Source organism: Diuraphis noxia, unplaced genomic scaffold (assembly GCF_037042655.1).
Source record: "Diuraphis noxia isolate RWA-SAM2 unplaced genomic scaffold, SU_Dnox_SAM2 contig0003, whole genome shotgun sequence".
NCBI lineage: Eukaryota > Metazoa > Arthropoda > Insecta > Hemiptera > Aphididae > Diuraphis > Diuraphis noxia.
This window is the reverse complement of record NW_028301713.1, coordinates 6,548,773-6,573,568: the sequence shown is the minus strand read 5'-3', so window position 1 is coordinate 6,573,568 and position 24,796 is coordinate 6,548,773. Positions and strand designations below refer to the sequence as shown.

General features: G+C 28.0%; 1 protein-coding gene across 4 annotated transcripts; it reads left to right on the top strand.

Moving 5' to 3' along the window:
- Window positions 1–2,935: 2,935 nt before the first annotated feature.
- LOC107171303 (uncharacterized) lies at window positions 2,936–22,072 on the top strand. 4 transcript variants are annotated; one of them, XM_089222900.1, is made up of 12 exons: window positions 2,936–3,057; window positions 3,328–3,354; window positions 6,560–6,598; window positions 10,091–10,138; window positions 11,812–11,856; window positions 12,838–12,894; window positions 17,727–17,783; window positions 19,251–19,268; window positions 19,428–19,472; window positions 21,319–21,420; window positions 21,486–21,509; window positions 21,899–22,072. In XM_089222900.1, exons 1-11 carry the CDS (start codon window positions 2,976–2,978, stop codon window positions 21,497–21,499), a joined length of 534 nt encoding a protein of 177 aa, XP_089079026.1. In that variant the 5' UTR covers window positions 2,936–2,975; the 3' UTR covers window positions 21,500–21,509; window positions 21,899–22,072. The 4 variants fall into 4 exon arrangements, with proteins under 4 accessions (XP_089079026.1, XP_089079025.1, XP_089079028.1 ...); XM_089222899.1 differs by having other exon boundaries at window positions 21,486–21,535; XM_089222902.1 differs by lacking the exon at window positions 10,091–10,138 and having other exon boundaries at window positions 21,486–21,535.
- The last annotated feature ends 2,724 nt before the right edge of the window (window positions 22,073–24,796 follow it).

The following is a 24,796-nucleotide window of genomic DNA, read 5'->3' as shown; positions in this document are numbered from 1 at the left end:
CCAATCGAATTTTGAATCTTACGTGTGTGTTGATAATAATTGTAATCTGAATGGTTTTTTTGGAGTTATAATAGTTTAATACTCTATTCACTCCATATATTTGCTAATAGTCCCTCATTGCGCAACAATAGAACAAAATAATTATAATTTTATAATCACGTGAACTGCAGACTATAAAAAACATGTAGTCGCTTTGTTTTATCATCGTCACACAAATCAACACTCTTTTATAAATACATCACAGAAAATTGAAGTTTAAAATCTTAGCGGATCCATGATTTTATCGATTTTAAATAATGTGTGTATTTTCTGTGTTTGTAGTCGATAAGTAGTCAAAAAAAAATGATATTCTAGAAGGTATCAATCCAAATTAGCATTTCCGGTAGAAAAGTGATCCTTTTTGGTGCATCGATGGTGTCAAACAATATTATAAGTGTTTATTTTATTGTTTTTTTCTGTGGTTGTCGATACATTCAAGTACAAAAATGTTCTAAATCGGACAAATATATCTGCCATACGAATCGTGTCGGAGCCCACATAACATCACTGATTATCTATATGGTTTGGTTGGGTTGCTTATTGCTAATAATTATTTTGACAATCTATAACATTAGTGCCTGGATACTTTTTATGATCATTTTCTATTAATGTGTAATCGTATTTAAAAATGATTTCAATACCATACTTTCGTGATTCGGATTTTTAAATTGAATATTTTTTTAAATCGTACATTAGGTACAATAAATGAAAAAACTGCAAACCGTAGCAAAGCCACGAATACACCTAAACAAATACGTGATTCGTTATTTTATCTAACAATTCGATATTCTAGCATTAGAACTCATGTGAAATCCATATGTGAATATATAGTCAAAGCGGTTACGTTGGGAGTAATTATTTAAAATTTTAAAATTTTTGTTTTTCAAATATTCTCGATATTGCCGTATGATATCGTCTATGTAAACCACAATCGCATTAAGTTTGGCGATATTGATTCCATAGTTAATGATGACGAATATAAGATATTATGTATATATTACAACAACAATTATTAAAAACAATAAAATATGAAATAAAAAATTCATTGTTTTCGGATAACGTTAACACTAGGGATGGGCCGATACCAATTTTTACAGATATCTGACACTCCGATATAATACCCATCGCCAATAATATATAGAACTATTAAAGCTACATTTTCGGTAGGAAAACTAAAACGCTTTAAACCAATACCATCAACCGATTTATTGTGATAAAAGTATAAAACCGATACCCGATAACACCAAAAATATTACCTAGAGAAGTTAAACAGTTGACGATTTATGGTAAATGGTAATAAATGATTATTATATTGATAGCCTAATCTGTGCATTTGTAAGTTGTGATCATAGACATTATAAAACAACTAGATAGCCGACTGTAAATTACATTCCCAATAGAACGTTGAAGTCGGGCTGCCATATGCCAACAGAGCAATGTTTACATAATAACTCAATAGATAAGATACCTATATTGATAAGTGATAATAACTAATAACAATTCTAATAATGAAAAAACGAATTTCTTTTCATATTCTATAGTCAAAATGTCAAATACAAATTAAATTACTTAAAGTTGTTATAAGTACATTATATACTACAGTGGAAATGTTTAAATCAATTTTGTTACCTTGCGATTTTGTAAACGTTGCTCTGTTGGCATATGGCGGCTGACTTCAATATTATACCGTAGTCGGCTATCTATTTGTTTTATATGTCTATTATGGTTGTGATAAACCACATACATTTCGACAGGTTTTTATTTTTTTTGTTATCGATTTATGTATCGGTTTCGAAAAAAAAAATCGATACCGATAAAACCGATATCACCAATATTTGCCGATATCTGGTATTAGTTCTAATATCAGCCCATCCCTACTAGCTGTTAGAAACGTCGCGATATTATCGATATCAGTAAAGAACCAATACAAATCGATATCATTGTTTTGATAATTTACTTTTATCGATAAAAAAGTACCGGAATAGAATAAATGATTTTGCCATATCGGTGAAATCGTATTCATTTTTTAAAAATTCCACCAACTACCATCCACAAATGACAATAGATTTCCTAATCCGTGTAATAAGTGCCCGTTAACCGAGATAGCAAGAATTATTTATTTAAAATAAAAATCTTTGTATAGGGTAAACTCTGTAATTACTCATCAGATCTTCTTGATTTTTTTTTTAAAACGAAAGAGTACATTGTAGAGCCTTTTTAGGCATACATTTATTCCTATAAAGTGCAGGGGTACCTAAATTATAATATTATTGGTATATTTTATAAATTAATGACTGTTTAATAAATAATAAAAATCAATCCCATTTTTCCACTTTATGACTATATACAGTGACCACGGGAAGCTATAAAATAGCACTTTTTAGGGCTTCCAAATCTTCCTCAACAGGACCCTGTTCTCAGACACCACTCCTAATTGTACAAAAAACATTCCATATCTGTAAGTGAAGATCTCCCCCCCCCCCTGAATCAAGGCATCGAGTCGTCGGATGCGCGATACTACATTCCGCATATTTGTGTGATTTATGTTTTAAATAGAAATAAACCGATTGATTACCTATAAACCTCAAAACTAAATTATTACGTGGTGTCGACTAACCACCCGTGAGTACCGTTCAAATTGCTAAATGCACATTATAATAAATTTTATATGTAGCTGGTGGTGAATTAAATTATAAGTTTTAGTTCGGAAAATAATCGTTGTTGGATTTTTACTCCACAGACTATACATATTATGTACACAAGAAAACATTGTCTAGTTTACCTAACCTACTTCCTTAAATGGTTTACTCAGTTGCACTGAATACACGCAATTCGTTTCGTATTTGCATAACGACCTTTTAAATACCGTTACAGAAAAACTTTTAATACTATTCAACGCCGTTATAATTATTAATTTATCGTTGGTATCTAAAATCATGGCTAAATATATTAGTATGTCGGTTATATGTTTTATGTTTTATATGATTGGAAATATAATTGCATTGGATCAAAAACTAAGTTAGTATTTTTAATTTTTATTGTGCATTACGACAAATCTCTTATTTATATTTATAGAGTATTTTAACGCTATTATGATTTCTCTAATTAATAGCAATGTTAATTATAAATGAATTTTTTTGCTAGACATGCATTAGGTTTATTTTACAAATGTACGTTTTTGGTATTTTGTGATGTTCTCTTACATGCTCTCATTTTTTTTTTTTAAATTCCTTTTTAACCGTTTAATAATAACCAAACACATGTCTTACTAACTCTGTTATTATATAGAACTTGTTCGAGCAATCAATTGCATTTGTAAGTAATTTGATTTTAATTTACAATATTTATATTGTTCATATAAATAAATTGAGTTTTGCTCAACATGATCACTTATTTACTGTATAATAATTTTAATTTGTGTAAATTTAGTTACTAATTTACTAAATCGTAATACATTATCTGTATTCTCTTGTTTTTTTTTTACGATATTTCAATTTTTAAGTGATTTATTAACATTTACATATATTAAAATTTTACAGTCATATCTCGCCTAAAAAATAACAAAATTTTGAAACTCTTGGACTTACATTTTGTTATATTATGTATTTGAAAGACGGTGACGACAGCCGTGTCGTTAAGATTTGGCGCCCAGGGCAAAATTAAAATATTCGACCCCTATATTAATTATTATTAATAATAATGCATTCCATTCCTATTTAATTAATTGTTTTTTTTTTACAACGTATTTTGAACATTGATTTGACAAAAAACTAAAGCTGATTGTAATAGTAATTATTAAACAAAATAGTTAATTATAATTTATTAATTTATACTGTATTAAATAATTAAAAAATAATACAAATCACAAATTATATTATATTATACATATTACATTAATTACTAACGTATCAAATAGCCTATATTAGTTTAAAACTTAATTTTCCTGGACTTAATTGAATCAAAATCTTCAATGCAGGACTGGATTGGCCCATCGGCAACCTAACTGGTATCCTTGAGCGCTGCTATGGCTGCCTATTTTATGCTTATGGCTGTAGAGAAAAAAAATTTAAATTATATTGACACAGAAGAAATCATTGATAAGTTAAAAAAAAGCGAGTGAGTAGATATCGCTCTGTTGTTAAGTAGTTTTCAAATGGGTTAATGTATAATGGTGCATGGTATTAAATTTAAATTTAATAATATAATATCATTATATACGAAAAACGATCCTGAGCGGAGACGGTTTGTCAGTCCATGATATTTTATAGTTTTATAAATAAATACTATTATATTGCTATAATTTAAAAAAAAAAAAAAAAATGTAGGTTTCTATAAAATAAATTCCAAATTAATCAATCAGAATCATTATGAACACGACTCACTCAGTCATTCATAGTAGGTTTATACAATAATTTAAAGAACCCACGAATAATATTTTTAAATTACAATAGTACAGCTAAAATTGTTATTTTTGGTTGTTTAATAGGTAATTTCATCCAAATTTGAACTTAAAATAACTAAAAAAAACTATAGTTTTTTAATTTTTTTTGGCACAGAATTAACGACTTACACGGAACTTTGTTTTTAATTTTCAATCCTTAAATAAAAGTTAAACGTTTTACAAATTTTTAACAACCAAAGAATTTGTACAGTTTCAATTAATAAATGTTGTCAACATTTGATCTTTAAATAGTTATAGAAACAAAAAAACATGCCTATGTATTTTTAATATTTTCCAACTGAGGAATCTTGCATTAAATTTTCAAATCTTAAATTTGAAAAGATATATTTTTATGAGTTTCTTAGGAAATTTTCGTGTTTTTTACGTATTTTGTCAAAATTCGAATTTTAAATGTTTATTAAAAAAATGATGACTGTATTTTTAATATTTTTAACTGTCATTGTCACAATATATTAGGAGTCTTGTATTAAATTCTGAAGCTTTTTTTCCCCAAAACAGAAAAAATCGAAAATTTCAAATGCCTATAAATAACTTAAAAAGATTTGAAATATTTTGAACTTTTATCAAGTATAGAAAATGCCAGTATAACCATTTAGTGACAATTTCATGTGTTTGTAGTAATTTGTTTTAGAGTTACACCAATATCTAAAATTGATTTACTCAAAAATTGATTTTGTGTAAAAATACCCGTTTCCCTTAATTTTTTTTAATTTTTCACGGTGCTATTGAAAACTACCGAGAATTATTTTAATAAAATTTAAATGTCTGTATACAAATTTGTAATTTTTAAAATTGTATTTAATGTGGAGGGGGGGTTAAACCACATATTGCCTTAAACACACGAGTAATATTTTTTTTATGTAAAATATTATATATTATAATATAGAGGGTGGGTCCTAATAATTTTCCCGAGCCAAAAATGTTGCCAATCCCTAACCTACTTCAAAGACATCTTCAAAATCGATGTTCTTCGTTATTTCATTCTCACTCTGGTAGAATTGCTTTTACTCGATATGTAAAAAATTCGATTTCGTTAATTATTTCCTGGTCCAATATCTTCGTTGTATTTGATATCTAAATCAGATACACATTTTTTCAATGTTTCAACTGGTGTAATAGATAGCGAATGACCATCAAGGAATAGAAAATCATAAACAATATTTGATCATTGTTCAAACCTACATTTCATTTGAGCCATCATATTATCAAGAATTTTGTAGTATTCCAATGTTAAAAATTGATCTGCAGAAATATCTTCACCCGATGATTTTTCTCTGCTCATAACTTTAAATTTTATTTTCCTTTTAATTTTTAATTTAGATTTTATTCCAACTTTATCACAAATACTAATATCTTTAGTTTTAATTTCCACTATCACGCATTTCTTGAAAAGAAACATTTAATTAATTTATAATTTTTGAAGCCTGATCTATTGAAATATTTGAGCTTTGTAATACTCGTATTTTATTTACACAATATAATTTGGTCCAATATAAAAATTTGTAATGGTCTAAAATAATTGTAAAACAATAATGTTTCACATATATTTTACTTATGTAAAGTTTAAAATATTATAAAAAATTTTTTGATGCACCTTTAAACCATGCGTCCTGGGACTGGGAGTATACCCCCCCACGGAACGGCCTCGCTACATGGTATTGTTCATGTTTTATTTAGTTTTTAATTTTATGTATGATTTGTTTAACTTTTTATTAAATATGAAAGTATTACCTACACAGTGTAGAACTCTCAATATGATTATTATTTGTATGCCTATTACTATATTATATTCGAGTATTCAAATATTTTCTGCTAGTTATAATATTACCATAGTATCTTACCAATAGAAAACATTAATAAACACAAAATTCCAACTTATCCATTTGTGAATCCAATCCATCCTGAAACACACTCAAACCTACCCAAAAGATTTTATCGAAATAGGTCCAGCTATTTAAGTGAAGTGTATATTATAACAACAGACGTTCAGAAGAATTATATATATATATATTAAACATAAATATTCGAAGTTTTCTATGGTATAATCTTCTTTTATAGTGATAATGTATAATAATGGACTTATACGTGGAGACTCTGGTAAGTTCATTTTTTTGTCATTTAAAAACGCGATAATATTTTGTGACTAACTTTGTCACAAAATTAAATGTTTAACTTACTAAAACCAGCTAAAAATTAATAACTAACAAAGTATTAGACAGAATGCCGTGTATCAATTAGACACTTTGTGTTGTTTAAGTGATGATTTTAATGAGAAATTATAGAGAACACTCACATAAATTTAGTAACTAACTTTATTGACAAAGTAAAAATAATAATAAGAAAATAACATAATGTAACGTCAATCGCGTACGAGGTGTCGATTGGTCGGACAGGTAGACGTAGACGACGAAGACTAGTATTCGGCGGCTACGGGGTGCTATAATAATAAAATATATAACATGCGATGAGCCATGCGTTCGGGAGCGCTCCCGAACATTTGAACACCCTGCCACGGTATAGATATAGAACATTCGAGAATCCTCGCAAATATAGCTCATCGCTACAGAAGTAATTAATTTTACTATTAGGCATTTATATTACAGATGGTTAAATTAATTAATTTTGTCATTGTATGTATACTGTATACATTATAATAATGTGCACTAAAGTACTGTAGCGTCCCAGCATACAGGAGGACAAACGACTGGTGTTGAGGTAGATGGATTGGGTGTAATAAGTATAACAACTTAATTTGTGATTAATTTATTAGATATTTATTTGATTACTATGTAAATAAAACACTTTTACTGCACAAAATGATTTGGTTGTAAAATATTCTAAGTCCGAATAATTAAATTGGACTGGTGTCTGGCGTGAAGGTGCTTGTTCTGACTCTGGTGGCTCACGTCTGAATTGGATCTAATCGGGGCTCTCCTATATAGTCCAGATAGTCCTACTCTCTGCATTTCCTCTCCTATCGATAAGCTACGTATGTGTCCATGGCCGAGTCGTGCAAAAGCGTACGCGTGTATTATTTTAATATCGCAGCTTCCCACGCCCATGCGACCGGTCGGTCCACATCCTGGTTATTCGCGATACGTAATCTCAATAACCCGACGACATTCATCATATCTCTAGTTACGCCTGTCAATACTACGATTTCATATTTAATATTTCGTATATCTAATTACTATAGTAATATTTTGGAAAGGCTAGAAGTTTGGCCTTCGATATAACTATTGATGTCCTACACAATACAATTGGTTGGCGAAATCATACGCCCCAGGGTCACTTATACATATCTATGTGTATATGCGTGTTTAGATGTCTCAGCGGGACGTCAGTACATAGCAGTACTCACGAATAATATTTTTAATTAGAGCAATATAATTAAAATCATTATTCTTGGATTAAATATGTAATTTAGCCTTTGATTTGAATTTGAAACGTATGTAAAAATAACATTGTAAACATATATTTAGATTTTTAGGTTACAATATTATGAACTATTTATGGTAATCAATGTTTATAATCTATAATAAAAAAAAATTTAAACTATAATTGCTTATAAAACAAACTTACCTTGGACATTTGATATTTTTCAACTATCTCCTATTATAGCAACTTATAATGAACCTTGAATGCAATTTTAAATATTTTGGAACTTAACCAATAAATTATTATTTAATTTTAATTGAAAATCTTAAAGCTCTACATCAAAATAAATCAAACTATTTTGAAAAATTTATCACATATATTAAATGATAAAATAAACATTTGACGAAAAATTTAAATAGTTACCTACAATTAACAGTTTTCGAACAACAATAATATAAAGAGATATTTGTAAGAATATTTGTGGGGTGACAATACAAAACGTAGGTACCATTTGCATTTTTGTCAAAATCAAGTTCTACATTGAAATAATTTGTGTATTTGTTTATTTACGTGAGAATATTAAGATCTAAATTCAAAAACTTACAATCAATAAATTTGACTTTTCGGTAAAGTTGTCTAGATCTAATTGGTCTGGGTGTTTTATTTATTATTGTAGGATCAGGATTTTGATTTGCACATACTGTTTCGGTATTTTCATTTATTTGTTTAGCAGGTCTAAGTGAAATAGAATTATTCGTGGGTCTCAGTATTTTATCAATGCGCAATTGATCATTGTGTTTCTTCCAAATAGTTCCGTCATCGAGCTCTACATTATATATATTGCAACTAATGGTTTTGATAATTTTACCCTTTTGCCATTTATTGTTATTATTTCTATAATATCTAGCTAAAACATTATTGCCTGTATTAAATGATACGGTCCAATTACCACCATGTTTATTTGTCATTTAATAACCACTTCACTTGTATTCCGCATTAACGTCTCAAATTGTAAACGTGTTGATCGACCTAACATTAGCTTAGCTGGCGTTTCTCATGTTGTTGAATGAGGTATATTACGATACATGCTTATGCTTATGATATATGCTTGAAGTTCAAGACCTGTGAAACATTTTGCGCTGTCCGATGTAATTGCGTTATGGAATGCCAAATCTTTCTATAGTTTCTAAAAATGTTTGAATTGTTTGAATAACATGTAACATCACAGCATTTTTGGTCTATTATTATCATTATAAACAGTCCCCGAGCATACCTTTGTGCCTTTTATACACAGTTGCGTTTGCCTACCTAGGTACAATAGTCATTATGAACAACTTATATCGCGCACTAATGCAGTAATGATCGTAGTATTTTATAATTATTGTCCCCCAGACCCCTCTCTATGAAGTCTTCGACGTTGACACGCCGTTCGGCACGATCTGACAGGTCAACTCGTTCCCCGAAATTATATGATTGTATGAAAATCCACAATAGCAACACACTGACCTTCCCCACTTTGCACATGTACAAAGCGCCGACACCAGTCATCTGCCAAGTTACGTCTCCGTCCTCCGACGAGGCGACGACTCCACACTCTTTTTGCGACCGCTGAAATTGCTGAATGTGTGCAACTGTCACGTCTCCGGCACTTCGATCCAAACCTCGTGGTCAATCCACGCATCCAACATCATCATAATCAACGTTATATTTTGTTTGTCGATTTGTCAAACCTCACACCATGATAGGCTAGGGCAATAACGATGGGCCCATTGGGGGCGAAGCCACCAATTCAGACACGCCGTTCAGTCTAGCATCGTCAAAGTCATAATATGAATTTCCCTTGTCCCCCCCCCCCATTTAAAAGCACAATTTTAGGCGTCTCAAGATGTGGGTCACTTTCTTCTCCTTTGTCCCCGAGCTGTCACAAGCTTCTCACGCTTCAGCATTTTATTTATAACAAAAAATATCATTAAAAGATACCATGAGGTATGCTCCCGACCACGAGCAATGTGGTACGTGGACTCACTTGGGCCAGGATAATAAATCTATTATTTAATATGGTCACGTGGGATTCAGTTTCATTATAATTACTAATGAACTCATGTTTTATACTATATTGTCTTGTGACGAGTTTCTTATTATATATATCTCCTAAAATATCTCCTTAACTAAATAAATGCTGAATATATAGTATATTTTATAATTGTATAGTTATACAAACCAATAATGAAAGTTTTCAAGACATATTGGGAAATTTTAGTAAGTATACGTTAACAGTTATTTATTGTTTTGTATTTAATTAACGATCACATGATTGTGAGGGTGAAAATATGTAGTTATTAAGTAGTTATAAAAATATTTTTGGACTGCTATTATGTACGACTGTTCTTATTATTTGATTAATGTTAATTTATAATTATGTTCCTACGTAGTATTATAAATCGTAAAATACAAATATTTATTATATATTTTCACATTATTATCAAAGGATTCTACACTATCGTAGTAATATTTAAAGTCCTACAAGTCTTCTACACTCGTTCCAGTTGTTCAGTTAAGTTATACATATATAGCTAACTTGTTATGATATATTGATATGTGATATTGAGATCCTAATTGCTAAATTCATTTAGCTTTTCGTGCAGTTCTATATTTGCTTTTGGGTATCTGTTGTTGTTGAATCTTATTGTTCTAACCATGTCTTTAAAAGAGATTTAAGTCCATTTAATATCAGTTATAAGTTCAAATAATTGGGTTTTTATTACTCTGGCATATGTTTATATCATATCGCGCACTCAACGCTATTGAGTTATGATACATACCTAACTACATTTTCCTTTTAATTTGATTATAAATTTAATTGGAATCATAGTTGGATATCATTGAATTATCGAGACAAGTAGCAACGATTTTGAAATATCCACTTCATTCATCGAGTGAAAGTCATATTGGTTAGGTTTATTTAATTCTTTACTGAAAACTAAGTGTCAAATTTCAATGCATTAGGTATCATTAATATTTTAAATTTAATTTTGCATTGTTTGTTGTGGTATTACGTGCACAAATGTACCTTAAGTCGACTAGACTGAAATAAAAAAGGGAGAAGTGGATATCACTCTGCTGTACAGTAGGTTACAAGTGGGTTACTGTAATGAATGGAATTAAATTTGAATTCAATGATATTATATCATTGTAAACGAAAAACGATTCTGAGCGGAGACTTAAATTAAATTAAATATTTATAAAAATTAAATACTTAAACTTAAATCTTAGATTTAAAAAGAAAATTTTTTATGAATTTCTAGCTTAAAATAATTTGCGAATTTTCGTGATTTTTACGTATGTTGTCAAAATTCAAACTTAGAATGCTTGAAAAAAAAACCTTGTATTAAATTTTCAAGCTTTTCTACCCAACAAATAAATTTTTATCGATATTAATTTTAAAAAAAACTAATAATGATCAAAAATTGCATATGCTAATAAAATAGATCAACTTAAGTCTAAAATCTTTGAAACTTGCATGGTGGATAGAATATACTTATATAAACATTTAGCGAAAATTTCGTGTTTCTATGGTCATTTTTTTTTAAATTATGTACATCAAAACCTAAAATAATTTTGTCGAAAACTGATAGTGCGTAAAATTTCCCGTTTTCGTCTTAATTTTTAGTTTGTTTATCCTGATTATTTAGAAAAATATTGAGTATTTTTTACTTTTGACCCCCCCCCCCCCTAGATTCACTTTCTGATCGAACGAGGTACTGAAGTCAAAAATCGAAGCACTTTTACTGCCCCAAAACGTGATGACAGACACACAAAAACAAAAAACACACATCATAGTAAAATCAATACATTTCTCGCTCCGCTAAGAATCTAATATAATAACAAACTAGGATTTATGTGAAATATTTATGTTTTTTATTAATTTATAGAGCAACTTTACCATCAGCGTATCGATGGTATAGAATATAATTGGGGTAAGTTTATATTACTTTGGTAGACAACAGTAAATTATATATTACATACCTTATGGTAACCAGAATAGTTTGTCTTTCCTTATCCTGGAGAATCACTATATAGTGTTACGGCAAACCCGGGATTCCAAGCCATGAACTGAGTTTAATTAGTTGGTTCATACTTTCTTCTCCGGTTTTGAGGATTGAACGTCTGTCTAACAACCCGGCCTTGTAATTGTCCTTGTTGTGTATTTCCTAACTAAGCCTCGGAACTACGATGATATAAATGGTAAAACTCTGACACTGTCAAAATGATGACACAAAATCCTTTCCGAGTCATTGTAGATAGTTATACAAAACAAAATAATGACTACTAAAGTAATGAGACAATATTGTTACGGATCTCCAAGGAGGTCCGTGCACAAATAAAATAACAAACAAATATTTTGGTTAGATACCTATTCGATCTATTGTCAAATATTGAGTTTCATACTTATTTGTATCACGCTAAAGTAATAATTTAAATGTAACTATAAATATGTATATTGTAATTACGAATACAAGTACAGTAGAACCTCGACTATCCGAACTAATTGGGACCACACCGAGTTCGGATAATAAAAATAAAAATAAATATTTATACAGGGTATAACAGAAAGACGTGACAAAAAATAAATAAATTATACTAATTAAACGTATGACAAATATTGTTAATACAAAATTCTGTATTGAATACTTAGAAATAAGTATTTAAAAAAGTATTCCGAATAATGTATTCGCAATACTACCCAAATCTGACTAATAATAAACAGTAACCGGATATTTTCAGTATTGACGTTTGGATACATGAACTGAAATGAAATAACATTCGGATAATAGAGGGTTTGTATAACAGAGGTTCGGATAATAGAGGTTCCACTGTATATGGAGCTGATTAGAATGCAACATAAAAACAGTAATGATCTGAGATAAATGAAAAGTAAAATTAATTATAATTTATAGATCGATTATATAATACGTATGACACTTTTCCTGATGATGATATTTTGAAGGATTTCAGTAAGTATACATTACTAGTTGTATTTATATATATATATATATATGTGTTATTTTTATATATTATATGTATATTACTTACCCTGTTATAATATTATATTTGGCCTTAAGAGGACGCTACACTTGCATGTGTTGTCTCCGTCTTACAAATGTAAAACATTGGAAAACAGTTTTGCGTGGTAAAGAACCACTCAAGCTGTAATACAAGTTAAGCAACCAAATTTTCACACAATAAAAAGAATATTTACTGTGCAACGTTGTTTTTAATTTGTAGATACCACAAATAAGAAAAAAGTTCTTATTATTAAGAGGTCATTATTTTCGAGTTTTTAATTTTAAATAACTTTTTTTTTAGTTCCGATATCGAAAAAATATTTTAAATTTTCCTCTTAATTGTGTGAAAATTTGGATGCTTAGCTTGGATTACAGCTCGAGCGATTTTTTACCGCACAAAACAGTTTTTGCAATGTTTTACATTAGTAAGACGGAATAAACACGTCATGCAAGTGTAGGGTCCTCATAAGCCACGGTTTATATTCATTTTAGGTTTTTGTGTATTCTTGTATGGGCTGATATCGAATCTCATAGTTCTAGTCATATATTTAGGATATATTTCAGTATTTTTTAATGAAGTCGAGTTATATAATATAAAAAGCCACGTGTAACTGTTGGTAATAACTAGTATTTATTTGAATAATAATATATATTCCGTTACATTAATGCCGAGATTTTGTCACAATGATGGTTCTTGTCGCAATGACAACACACATATGATATTAAATATTGTTTACAAAAAAACAAAGACAATAAATATGGGTGTATAGTGTGTACTGTGTATACAACAATAATACACAGACTTCTATACTAACTAGATAAGGTACTCATATATTATTTACATAGTTATCAGTGAAGCTCGCACGGGGATGATCGCCATTTTGTTGGTTGGCAAAACATTGGTAGGCATACATAAAATGTATAAAGAATAAATGAAATGAAATATTTTTTTAAAGGTGAAATAAAATAATGATGACAAAATGATCTAAAAACAATATTTTTGTTTTGTTACAAACAACAATTCAAGAAATAATAAAATACAATACAACATCAATTAATATTTACCATAAATACATATTATATCATATAGCATACTATTTGCCAACCAAGAAAATGTTGGAACCCGGCTTCAACTAATGCCCAGAGTTACTTACCTAGTTAATATAGAAATCTGTGCAATAATAACAATAGTAATACACAGTGATGGGAGGCAAAAGTTTGAAGAGGAGTGGATGGAACGATAAGATCATGCTATAGATGTATGCAACAACTAGATACCCGAATTTATACTACAATAATTGTAGTCGATATTGAATTCGTCCGCCATTTACAAAGCAAGCAATGTTTACATGAATTCATATCATTAGAATACTGATTACACCATACTATATTATTATACATACAGGGTGTCCTGCGAGGATTTACCCATTGCGATATCTCCCGAAATAATGGTGATATCGAAATTCTGGTTTTGTAATTAGACTCACAGGGATAAGAACTACAATTATTTCATATTTTAATTTATTTTAATGTTTTGGTAAAAAAGTTAAAAAATATATTTTTATATTTTTATATTTAATTATTTCCAAAAAAGTTAAAGATGGACTTTTTGTAGAGTTTATTTTTCTGAAAATATTGACGTTTCGAAATTGTGTTTTCATTAATTTTCTGATTTTTAATATTTGTTTTAGTTTCGAGAAAAATTGCGAATTATTTAACACCATAATGTTATCAAACATGTGACTCACCGCACCGCGCGCATTCCTATACGGCCGGCAGTATACTTTCCGTGTTCCTAATAGTTATAAATTTTTAATCATATTTTATTTCTTCAAAACTAGAAAATGTGTTAAAAATCAGGAAATTAATGAAAATAAAATTTTGAAACGTCAATATTTTCAGAAAAATAAACTCTATAGAAAAGCTATCATTAATTTTTTTGGAAATAATTAAATAAAAAAATATATTAGGTATTTAAATTTTTTATAAAAACATTAAAATAAATTAAAAAATAAAATAATTGTAGTTCTTATCCCTATGAATCTTATTATAAAACCAGAATTTTGATATCTCCATTATTTCGTGAGATATCGAAATGGGTAAATCCTCGCGGGAAACCCTGTATAATAAATTATTATGAATTGTGCTTTTTTCAAAACGTTGCACTTTATAGTATTATGTACAATTATAAACAAACTATTAAATACTATTATATACATTATGATATATCTACTCAATCGTTTCCGACTTGACTGAGTAAAGTTCCGTACTTACGTATACATACTACATTTTAAAAACTTATTTATTTTTAATTTGTTTTCAAATTTACGGTTGTAAAAGTTATTATATTCCATCATGCTAGTACCCTAAATAAATATTTTTTTTCATTTTGACACCTATACATAATAAACAGCACTATCTAAACATAATATCCATATAAATGTTTCCACTATAAATCAATACAGTAATTGAATGTTAGTATTTTACATAGGTTAGGTATGTAAAAAATAATATAATATTATGAACTATTTCGAATTCAGATTTTAGTCGACATAATTTGGTTAGTAAATACTAAATTTTCAGTTACTGCGATAACTGATAATATTATCTTGTATACATCGTCTGCTTTGCACGTACTACTGTAGTAGTCCGTGCCGCTTTGTAAATGGTGGCCGACTTCAATAATAAGAAGGAGACGGCTATCAAGGTGTTGTATATATATATATATATATATATATGTTACGGGCAATGTGAACCACGATGTTTTTTTTTACCAACTAATGATATTGACCGAATAAACAATAATTAATTATATTCATGTATCATATTAATATTACTATTACAAATATTTTGATGAAATATCAAATATTATCATTTTATTTAGGTTAGTCGAAAGTATAAATGATTGCTCATAATATATCGTTGACTGATTTTATCAAGACAGCTATTCATTTTATCATTCCGATATGACCATATCCGTAAAGAAAATTTATGATTCTTAAATAGGTTACGATACCAAACAAAAACAAGTTTTTACAGCGTGTTTCAAAAATTACGTAGTTTATTGTGGTTGAATTTATTATAAATTACTTAAATTATTTAACAATTATTATTATTAATATAATTGTTTTAAAATATTCATTATATGATAAGATTTAATAAAATCAATAATAGTATTAAACTTTAAAATACTATAAACTATTATTAAAAAAAAAAAAACATCGTGGTTCACATTGCCCGGGCAGGACCACATTGACCGGGCAATGTGTACACATTGGTATTCCACATTGCCCGTAACATATACAGGGATCATGCGCGTCGACGCGCTCATTATAGCCAACCTAACGAGACTTCCGTATACCATAAGCACTATGTGGCGCGGTGAGACATAACACATTGATGCAGCAAAATGTTATGTCAGGTTTACCACTCTGTACGATCTCTATTGTATAAATTAATATTGCATAGGTACTCTAAATCATCAAGCCACAATTTATTATAATTCATACTATTATCGGCTAAATAGTGTATTTCACTTTGGAGTAACATAACAATATAACAGATTGTATTTACATTGTTAAGTATGACATTGCTTTATAAATATACTATTTTAGTATATAAAAAACAAAAATAAAACTTTTCAGATAACAGCCTCCAGAAAAAATTTCATCATTGAGGGTTACTTTAATTGATCTATCAGCCGACTATTACTATAAAAATAAAAATCACAAAAATAATTCAATTAATTAATTAATTAATTTTTTTTTTTTGCTGATGATTATTAATTCAGGGAAATCATTCAATAGAATAAAAAAAGTGAAAATTCTAATAAAGAAAAGCTTGGCCTGTCAGTGGTTAATAATTTAAAAGTGCTTGGCAGAGAAAAGGTTGTCTTTAACCTTCTGGGTGTACCGACGTCACTACTATACTGTATTGTTTCATCATCATCAGTTATAAACTGTTTGAACAGTTATCTATTTTGACTAGAGTTTAAAATAAAATACTTCATACTTTTTAACCCACCATCAAGACAAAAAAAAATCTCTTACTTGGGAATAGCATATTTTTTTTAAATTCCTTTTAAATTATAACCATGCGATAAAAAATGATCTGAACAAAACAGTGTAAGAAAGAAGTACTAGTTATATATTAGGTACATATGCAGCCATTCATTTATTCTTTTTGCTTTCGTCATTAGAAAACCTAATAAAGTTTAAAAATAGGGATTACTAAACATTAAAATGATACTATGTACTAACTTATAGAATTTTCTTTCATTCGTTTTATCAAATTCAACCAAACTTACTAAACATTTCCTGGGCATTATATAACAATTAAACACATAATTTTCTTATATTTTCGTATATTTTGTGACTTAAGTAAGTACTAATGTAGTATAAGCATAGACAATAGATTTTAAGTTAAAGTACAAAGTACAAAGTAGTGGGTAAAAATTAATTGTTAATTATTATTTATACAGCGCCCTGGCTCTCGTCCAATCGTTCGAACTGCTACTATTGCCCGTCTATTAGTATAAGGTATAAGATTATAGAAAATCTCAATGGTGTGTTTTTTCTTTTTGCACGAACTACTTATAAAGTGAATTGTTTAAGTGATCTGTTCATCACTGAAAATTGAGCATCATACTTCATTGCATCAGGCTAAATTAATAAATGAAATATTATTTTCTATTCTTGTGTTGTAATTAAGTACTCGGTACAAAAATTACGTGTAGTTGATAGTGTTGTGATTTACGAATAATACACGAAACTTTTTTGCAGTTCGTCATTTTGAGGAGGTGAACAATTTTGATGAAGTAATACAAACATTAAGTTTAAGTAAGTATACATAACTAGTTATTCATATTATTAAATTTAAATATTTTGTAATGTATACTGTGCTTATACATTTATTACAATAAATCTTACAAATACAAATACGTACATATGCATCATGAAATCAAATATGGCGTATTAGTGACAACACCAACACGTTGAGCGATATCTAGATTATTACAATGTAAATTCATAGCAATTGGTTATAACATAGGTATATTATTATATTTGAATATTTGAATAGAACATTATATTTATTTCTGCATCGGAGAAAAGGGAAATAATGATAATCCTACTTACATCAAGCACATATGATAAATTGCATTATTCTCAGTGGCGCCGATGTCAATTTCAAATTGATGATTATGCATAACGATAAAATCTGTGATTGGTAGTAACCACCACCATTTTCCCCCAAATAGACCCTTGGGGGCGATAATATACCCACACGCGACACGCTTATTTATAGCTGTCACGATCACAAAATAATAATTACATGTTTGACTTGATTTTTCATATATATTATTTTAAAACACAAACAAACTAAAAATAGTGATTATAGTACTAATATAGTTGTCCATCACTTAGGTATTCATTTACATAGTTTTATTTAAAAATTAAGTCCATTTAGTATTTACCAATTAATGCCTTATGTTATTGGGAATAACATTAAATAACATTAAACAAAGAATACAGTTAACTTTTTACTATACATCATACAATGTAAACAGTTTTCTCTATTCATACTAGGAGAATAAGACTACCAATCATGATGAACTTAACTTCCATCTTTGACAGTTGCATTTTACCACAAATTAGTAAATCGAAGACCGAATCACGAGGGAATGATTTAACAGCTAAAAATATTCTGGCATTGTTTGACATGGGTCCAAAGTATAAAAGTATTGTTTTAGTTCTAACAGAATAGTTTCATATCTTGCTAGTATAGCTGAATCATTTTTCGATACTAAATTTGAAAAAATTAACAATAAGTTTTTGACGCAAATTAAAATGTTGTTTAATAAATAACAACTCAAATTAAAAATTTAAATTCATACCTGTAGTTGTATTTTTTAGTGCCTAATAATAATAATAATTTATTCTATCATTATTTTTAGCTATTCTACTATAAATATAACGATCAGAAAATCTATCGATCTTGAAAGGGGAAATTATGTAGTTCGAAGGTAGTTGTAAAAATAGTTGGCTGTGCTTACTGCCTAGTAAATTTTAATGCATAGTTATGTATATCTACGTAGTATAACGCATTGTAAAATACAGAATATATATATTATGTACATCGTTCCCTATTACTATTAAAAGATTAAACTTCATCGTAAAAATATTACAAGCACCACAATTCATTCATCTTCCTTCCTTTTTAGTCTTAACCATTCATAATATTATTTGTTGATGGTATTTATAAGGTAATGCAGCAGTGAATAATATCTTATGTATATGTTATATTAGACGTTAATACATGCGTTGGTAAGTTATTTTTATGATCATAATTACACGCTTAAATTGCAAATCATTTACTATTCATGTTTGTTATTTATTACTGTGTAAATATAAAATGTATCATATAAAAATTAACAATAAACACTTTTTAAGCATATTTGGAACTAATAATTAAAAAAATTTCAGATCCATTAAGAACTTTTATCACAAAATATCGGTCTGATGAAAATAGTATGTAAATATTATGTAGCATCTATAAATATATATATATATATACAAATAGTATGTAAAAATAACTAACAAGATACAAAATAATGTTGCCTAAAAATTTCTCTAATAATTTTTTTAGTATATTATAATATTAGGGATCGGATGTTAATGAAATTGCATATTTTTTCTATTTATCCAATTTAATGTTAATCTAGGTACAAATTTAATTCATGTTCAACACTGAATCAAATAATACTATTTTTATTTTGCATATTTAATGGTTTTGTATTTTAATTGTCTATTTTGAGATTATAAGAATAAAAATGCATTTTTCAATTCATTAAAAAAAAAAAAAAACAATTAAAATTAACAAGCAATACGATTTATTCCAAAATTTGCATATCTATATATAAGTTTAATAGGTGGTAACTACAATCTATCACACTTTGACGTAAAATATAAATGTTTCATTATCGTGGATGTCACTTTGCTGTACAGTAGGTTACAAGTGGGTTACAGTAATGGATGGAATTAAATTTGAATCATTGTATCAATTTGATATCAAATTTTATCATTTTAAACGGAAAACGATTCTGAGCTGAGACGGTTTATCTGTCTAGGATATATTATAGATTATTAAAAATTTTCAAATCTTAGATTTAAAAAGAAAAATTCTTATGAATTTCTAGCTTAAAATAATTTGTGAAATTTCGTGATTTTTACGTATTTTGTCAAAATTCAAATTTTGAATGTTTATAAAAAAAAATTGTGACTATATATTTCTTTTATTTTTCAACTGCTATTGTAAAAATATGTTAGAAGCATTGTATTTAATTTTAAAATTTCAGATTTAAAAAGAAAAACTTTTATTAATTTCTATCTAAGATAATTTGGACATTGCCGTAATAAAAATTAAAATGTCAGTTAAAAGCTCAATACAAATCAAAATATTTTGAAAATTGTATAAAATATAGAAAATGCCTTTAGCATTCAGTGAAAATTTCAAGTACCTGCGGTCATTTGTTTTAGAGTTACAACAAAATAAGAAAATCACTAAGTGTGAAATCCAGTGAAAATCCAATGTTGTAAAAATTTAAATTTCAAACGCTCATAAAAATTTAATTTGAATTTCTGGTGGACATTTTTTTTGTGATAATGATTGACAAACTTGTAAGGAATCTTGTATTAAATTTTTAAATCTTATGTTTAAAAAGAACATTTTTTATGAATTTCTAGCTTAAAATTAATAATTTGTGAATTTTTGTGATTTTTACGTATTTTGTCAAAATTCAAATTTTGAATGCTTATAAAAAAAAATTGTGACTATGAATTTATTTTATTTTTCAACTGCTATTGTAACAATATGTTAGGAAACTTGTATTCAATTTTTTATCGATATTAATTTAAAAAAACTAATAATGATCGAAAATTGCATATACCTATGAATAGTTCAACTTAATTCGAAAATTTTGAAAATTGCTACATAAAATGGATAGAATATACTTATATACACATTTGGTTAGGTTGTCTGTCATAGACACAAGAAAAAAATTAAAAATAAAACACACAAAATGGTAAAATTAATACGTTCCTCGCTCCACTCAGAATCTAAAAATGTATTTTGGATTGTATTAAAACCAAATAATAAATTGCCTAAGAATACATATTTTTAAATTTTTAGCGCATAGTTTGTAGTTTTTTAGTGCATAAATACATGCATATTACAGTAGTTTTAAGTGCATAAACAACATCCGAGCCCCAATTACAATATTTGCTCTAAAATCATGAATCTGTACAAAAATTAAATTATTCATCGTAAAATAAATATATTTGATTCGATTACACTGTTATTTGTTATATTTTTTAGATGCAATACGAGATCCTTGTCAGGTTTTTGACTTTTGTGACAATTATTATGTAAGTCTGGATCAAAATGATTGGGAATTGATTAACAAAAACCCTCCGTCTAGTAAGTTATATTATAAAACTTCCATTGATTCATTTATCACAACACGTAATTCTGTATTTTTGTAGGTGATGATAATTAGATCATAAAAGGTAAAAAATACCAGTACAAGGCATAGGTATGCATACTATATACGTAAATCATAATAATAGGTACTATACAATGTTTAATATTAACCAACAAGTTGATAAATGTATAGCTGTATAGCTAATGTATACTTATTATTACACAACATACATGTAAAATGTATATCTCAAGGTAATATTTATGGTCATATTGTGTAAAAATATCAGAATTGTAAGGCTTATACCAATTAATAGAATATCTAATAAAATAATTGAATTAAATAAAGTTACTAAATTTCTAAAATTCTAAAAATAAATAAATATATAATTAAATCTCACCCAATACTCTATTACTATTAATTTGTACTACAATACATTAAAAAAACTAAATTATTTCAAATTTTTATTTGATTTAGATTTTCAGATAAAGTTCAACCTCATCGTAATTTTGTTTTAATTCAATTGTATTGATATAATACGTCATATAAATAAGTTGGTAAATTATATTGTTACACACCTTAACTTTAAAGAATTATCTAAATGCATTTACCTATAATACATAATTATAAATATAATATGATAATATATAATATGCATTATTATTTTTTTTTTAATTTTGTAGTAAAAAAAAACCTAACCTAACCTAACCAAAATAAATCAGTTCACACAACCTTTACCCTCAGACATTCGCTTTGTCCTGGCGTAGCTCTATACGGCCATCCGATTCCCTAATTTCCAAAAATCAAATACCTCGGCCTTACTCTTGATCAAAGATTAACGTGGGTTCATCAAATCAGAACTAAAAGATTAGCCTTGAATCATCGTCTTCACTTGCTTAAACCTTTACTAGGTATGCAATAATCAATACACCTCTACTAAAACTAAGCTTCTTATATACAAAACGCTATTAAAACCACTATAGACCTACGGCCTTCAACTTTGGGGCAACGCGAAAAAGACAAATGCCTCAAAAATTCAAACCTTTCAAAATATTGCTCTTAGAAAACTGATGAATGCTCCACCCTACGTCTCAAATCATACATTACACGCCTGAACTAAAACTCAAAACAATAAATAACGAAGCAAAAATCTTTTATAAAAGATTCCATTGCCGCCTAAATAATCTCCCAAATCAACTTATAAAAAACTTTGCCACTCACGCAATACCTGGAAATCCAACGAGAAATTTGAAGCGTAAGTGCAGGTGTTTTGATCTCTTAAATTAAATTAAATGTATAAATTTATCATCAAGCTAACAGTAAGTGTCATCAAATGGCTCCTTTCAACAAAATCTCATGACCTGTAAACTTTTATCTAATATTCTTATTGTGTCAAGTATAATTAATGATACAGATTGTTTATTTCTTGTTAAAAAGCTTATCTATTAGAACAAGGTATATGGTTCTCATATTGTTTTAAATTATGATCTTGGAACACAGATTTAGCGTTACATAACAAGGTTGGCGACATAGAATTGATTTTCTTTGATACAAAATAAGCTTTCTATATAATTGCATAATATAAAACCATATTTTGTAAAGCATAGTGTTTTGTACCGTTTATTTTATGAAATTTTTTAGTTAAGTACGTAACAGTGGTATTTATTGTCTCCGTCTTACCAGTGCGTAATATAGCAAAATTACGCTCAGCAGAATACTTGTAGCTCCTTTAGTTTAAAAATTACAGTGAATTGACTTATTATGAAACTTGATGGTAAGAACATTATCTGTTTTTGTACGTTGGTTTTTTACGATAATTCAATTTTTAAGCGAATTATGATCATTTTTAATGTACTGTATATTATACGAGTATGCTCATAAAGTCATTACTCACTTAAAAATTGAATTATCGTAAAAAACTAACGTACAAACACAGATAATGTTCTTACCATCAAGTTTCATAATAGGTCGATTCACTGTAATTTTTAAACTAAAGGAGCTACAAGTGTTCTGCTGAGCGTAAATTTGCTATATTACGCACTGGTAAGACGGAGACAACAAATACCACTGTTACGTACTCTTAACACCGAGTGTTAACATATTCTTGGTTTGCTATGGTTTAAACTAAAAGCCGAGTATTTCTTATTATTTTATCAATAACTGAGTTTACTTTTATCTAAATAGATAGATACTAATGCGTGGCTTCTTCCTTAAAAAAATCATATTTTATAACTCTATCTCATTTTTGCGTATTGTTCTAATCCAGAATATATTGTAAATATCATATAAAAATAAAATAAAACAAATACTTGATAGTTTCAAATTGATAATAATAATAAATTAAATTGAAATACCTTTGTATCTGTTTTCAATTTGGCATAAACACAATAGTAGAGATCCGTATTCATACGATTTCAATATTAGTTGATATATTTTATATAGAAATCTAGTTTTTCCGATAACATTCTCAAGAATACAATTCGTGTATCGTTTGAGTTTGGTATCCTAATAATTGGTTTAATAATACGAGAAAAGTGCATGTGTCAACGTCATATTTCATATACCTATAATATTCTATGCTCAAATAATTATTTATCGGATTTTATTGTATGTGGACGTTATCAGAAAACAAACGATATGATTTTAGTATTATAAATAATTAAATTAAATCCCAAATTGAACAAAGTCGTTCGGAAGATACACGAGTGTTTGTTTTGATCCATAAAACTGTCGTGAAGAGCAGGGGAGTAAAATTTTAATTGAAACCTTGACATATATTACTTACAATCTGACAAGAAAATATTTTTAATTCATACATTTTTTATTTTTTGTTTTTGCTAATGAATTTCGTATAGGTACATGGTTTTTGTTTTAGCCATCACCTATCACAAACGCACAAATTCCAAGGAATAATATTAAATTTAAATAAAGTGTGTGAAATGTCTTATCTAAACCTTTAAATGAACTAACATCTTGATGCTCAACTAGTTTTGCCAACATAAAAATTCAATATCAGTATTATATACATAAAGGATAACTATTATGGCCACTGAGTACTGACTACCATATACCATGATTATGCGTCTGTGCGTTTAAACTCTAATTTACGTAATCACACGTGTCCATCTGATATAATATATTTCAATCACTTTTCGTCGATTATTTCGTAAATCTGCAGCGGTGTCTATAATTAAAGTTAAAATGATAGGCACTATCACTCATCCGGTCAATTAGATGTCAATAACTGCAAAAACTAATATGTATTTTTTTTTTTTGAAAAATCTAAATAGGTATACATATATATATTATGTATTATTTAGACTTTTGCAAAATTAATTACCTAATCAATCAAACTCGTCCATGATGTTTATTTAA

Coding starts and splice junctions, on each gene's coding strand:
- LOC107171303 (XM_089222900.1), top strand. CDS start 2,976: ATGGCTAAATATATTAGTATGTCGGTTATATGTTTTATGTTTTATATG. Junction 3,355..6,559: donor TCGAGCAATCAATTGCATTT/GTAAGTAATTTG, acceptor CTTCTTTTATAG/TGATAATGTATAATAATGGA. Junction 12,895..17,726: donor TGATATTTTGAAGGATTTCA/GTAAGTATACAT, acceptor ACTTTTTTGCAG/TTCGTCATTTTGAGGAGGTG.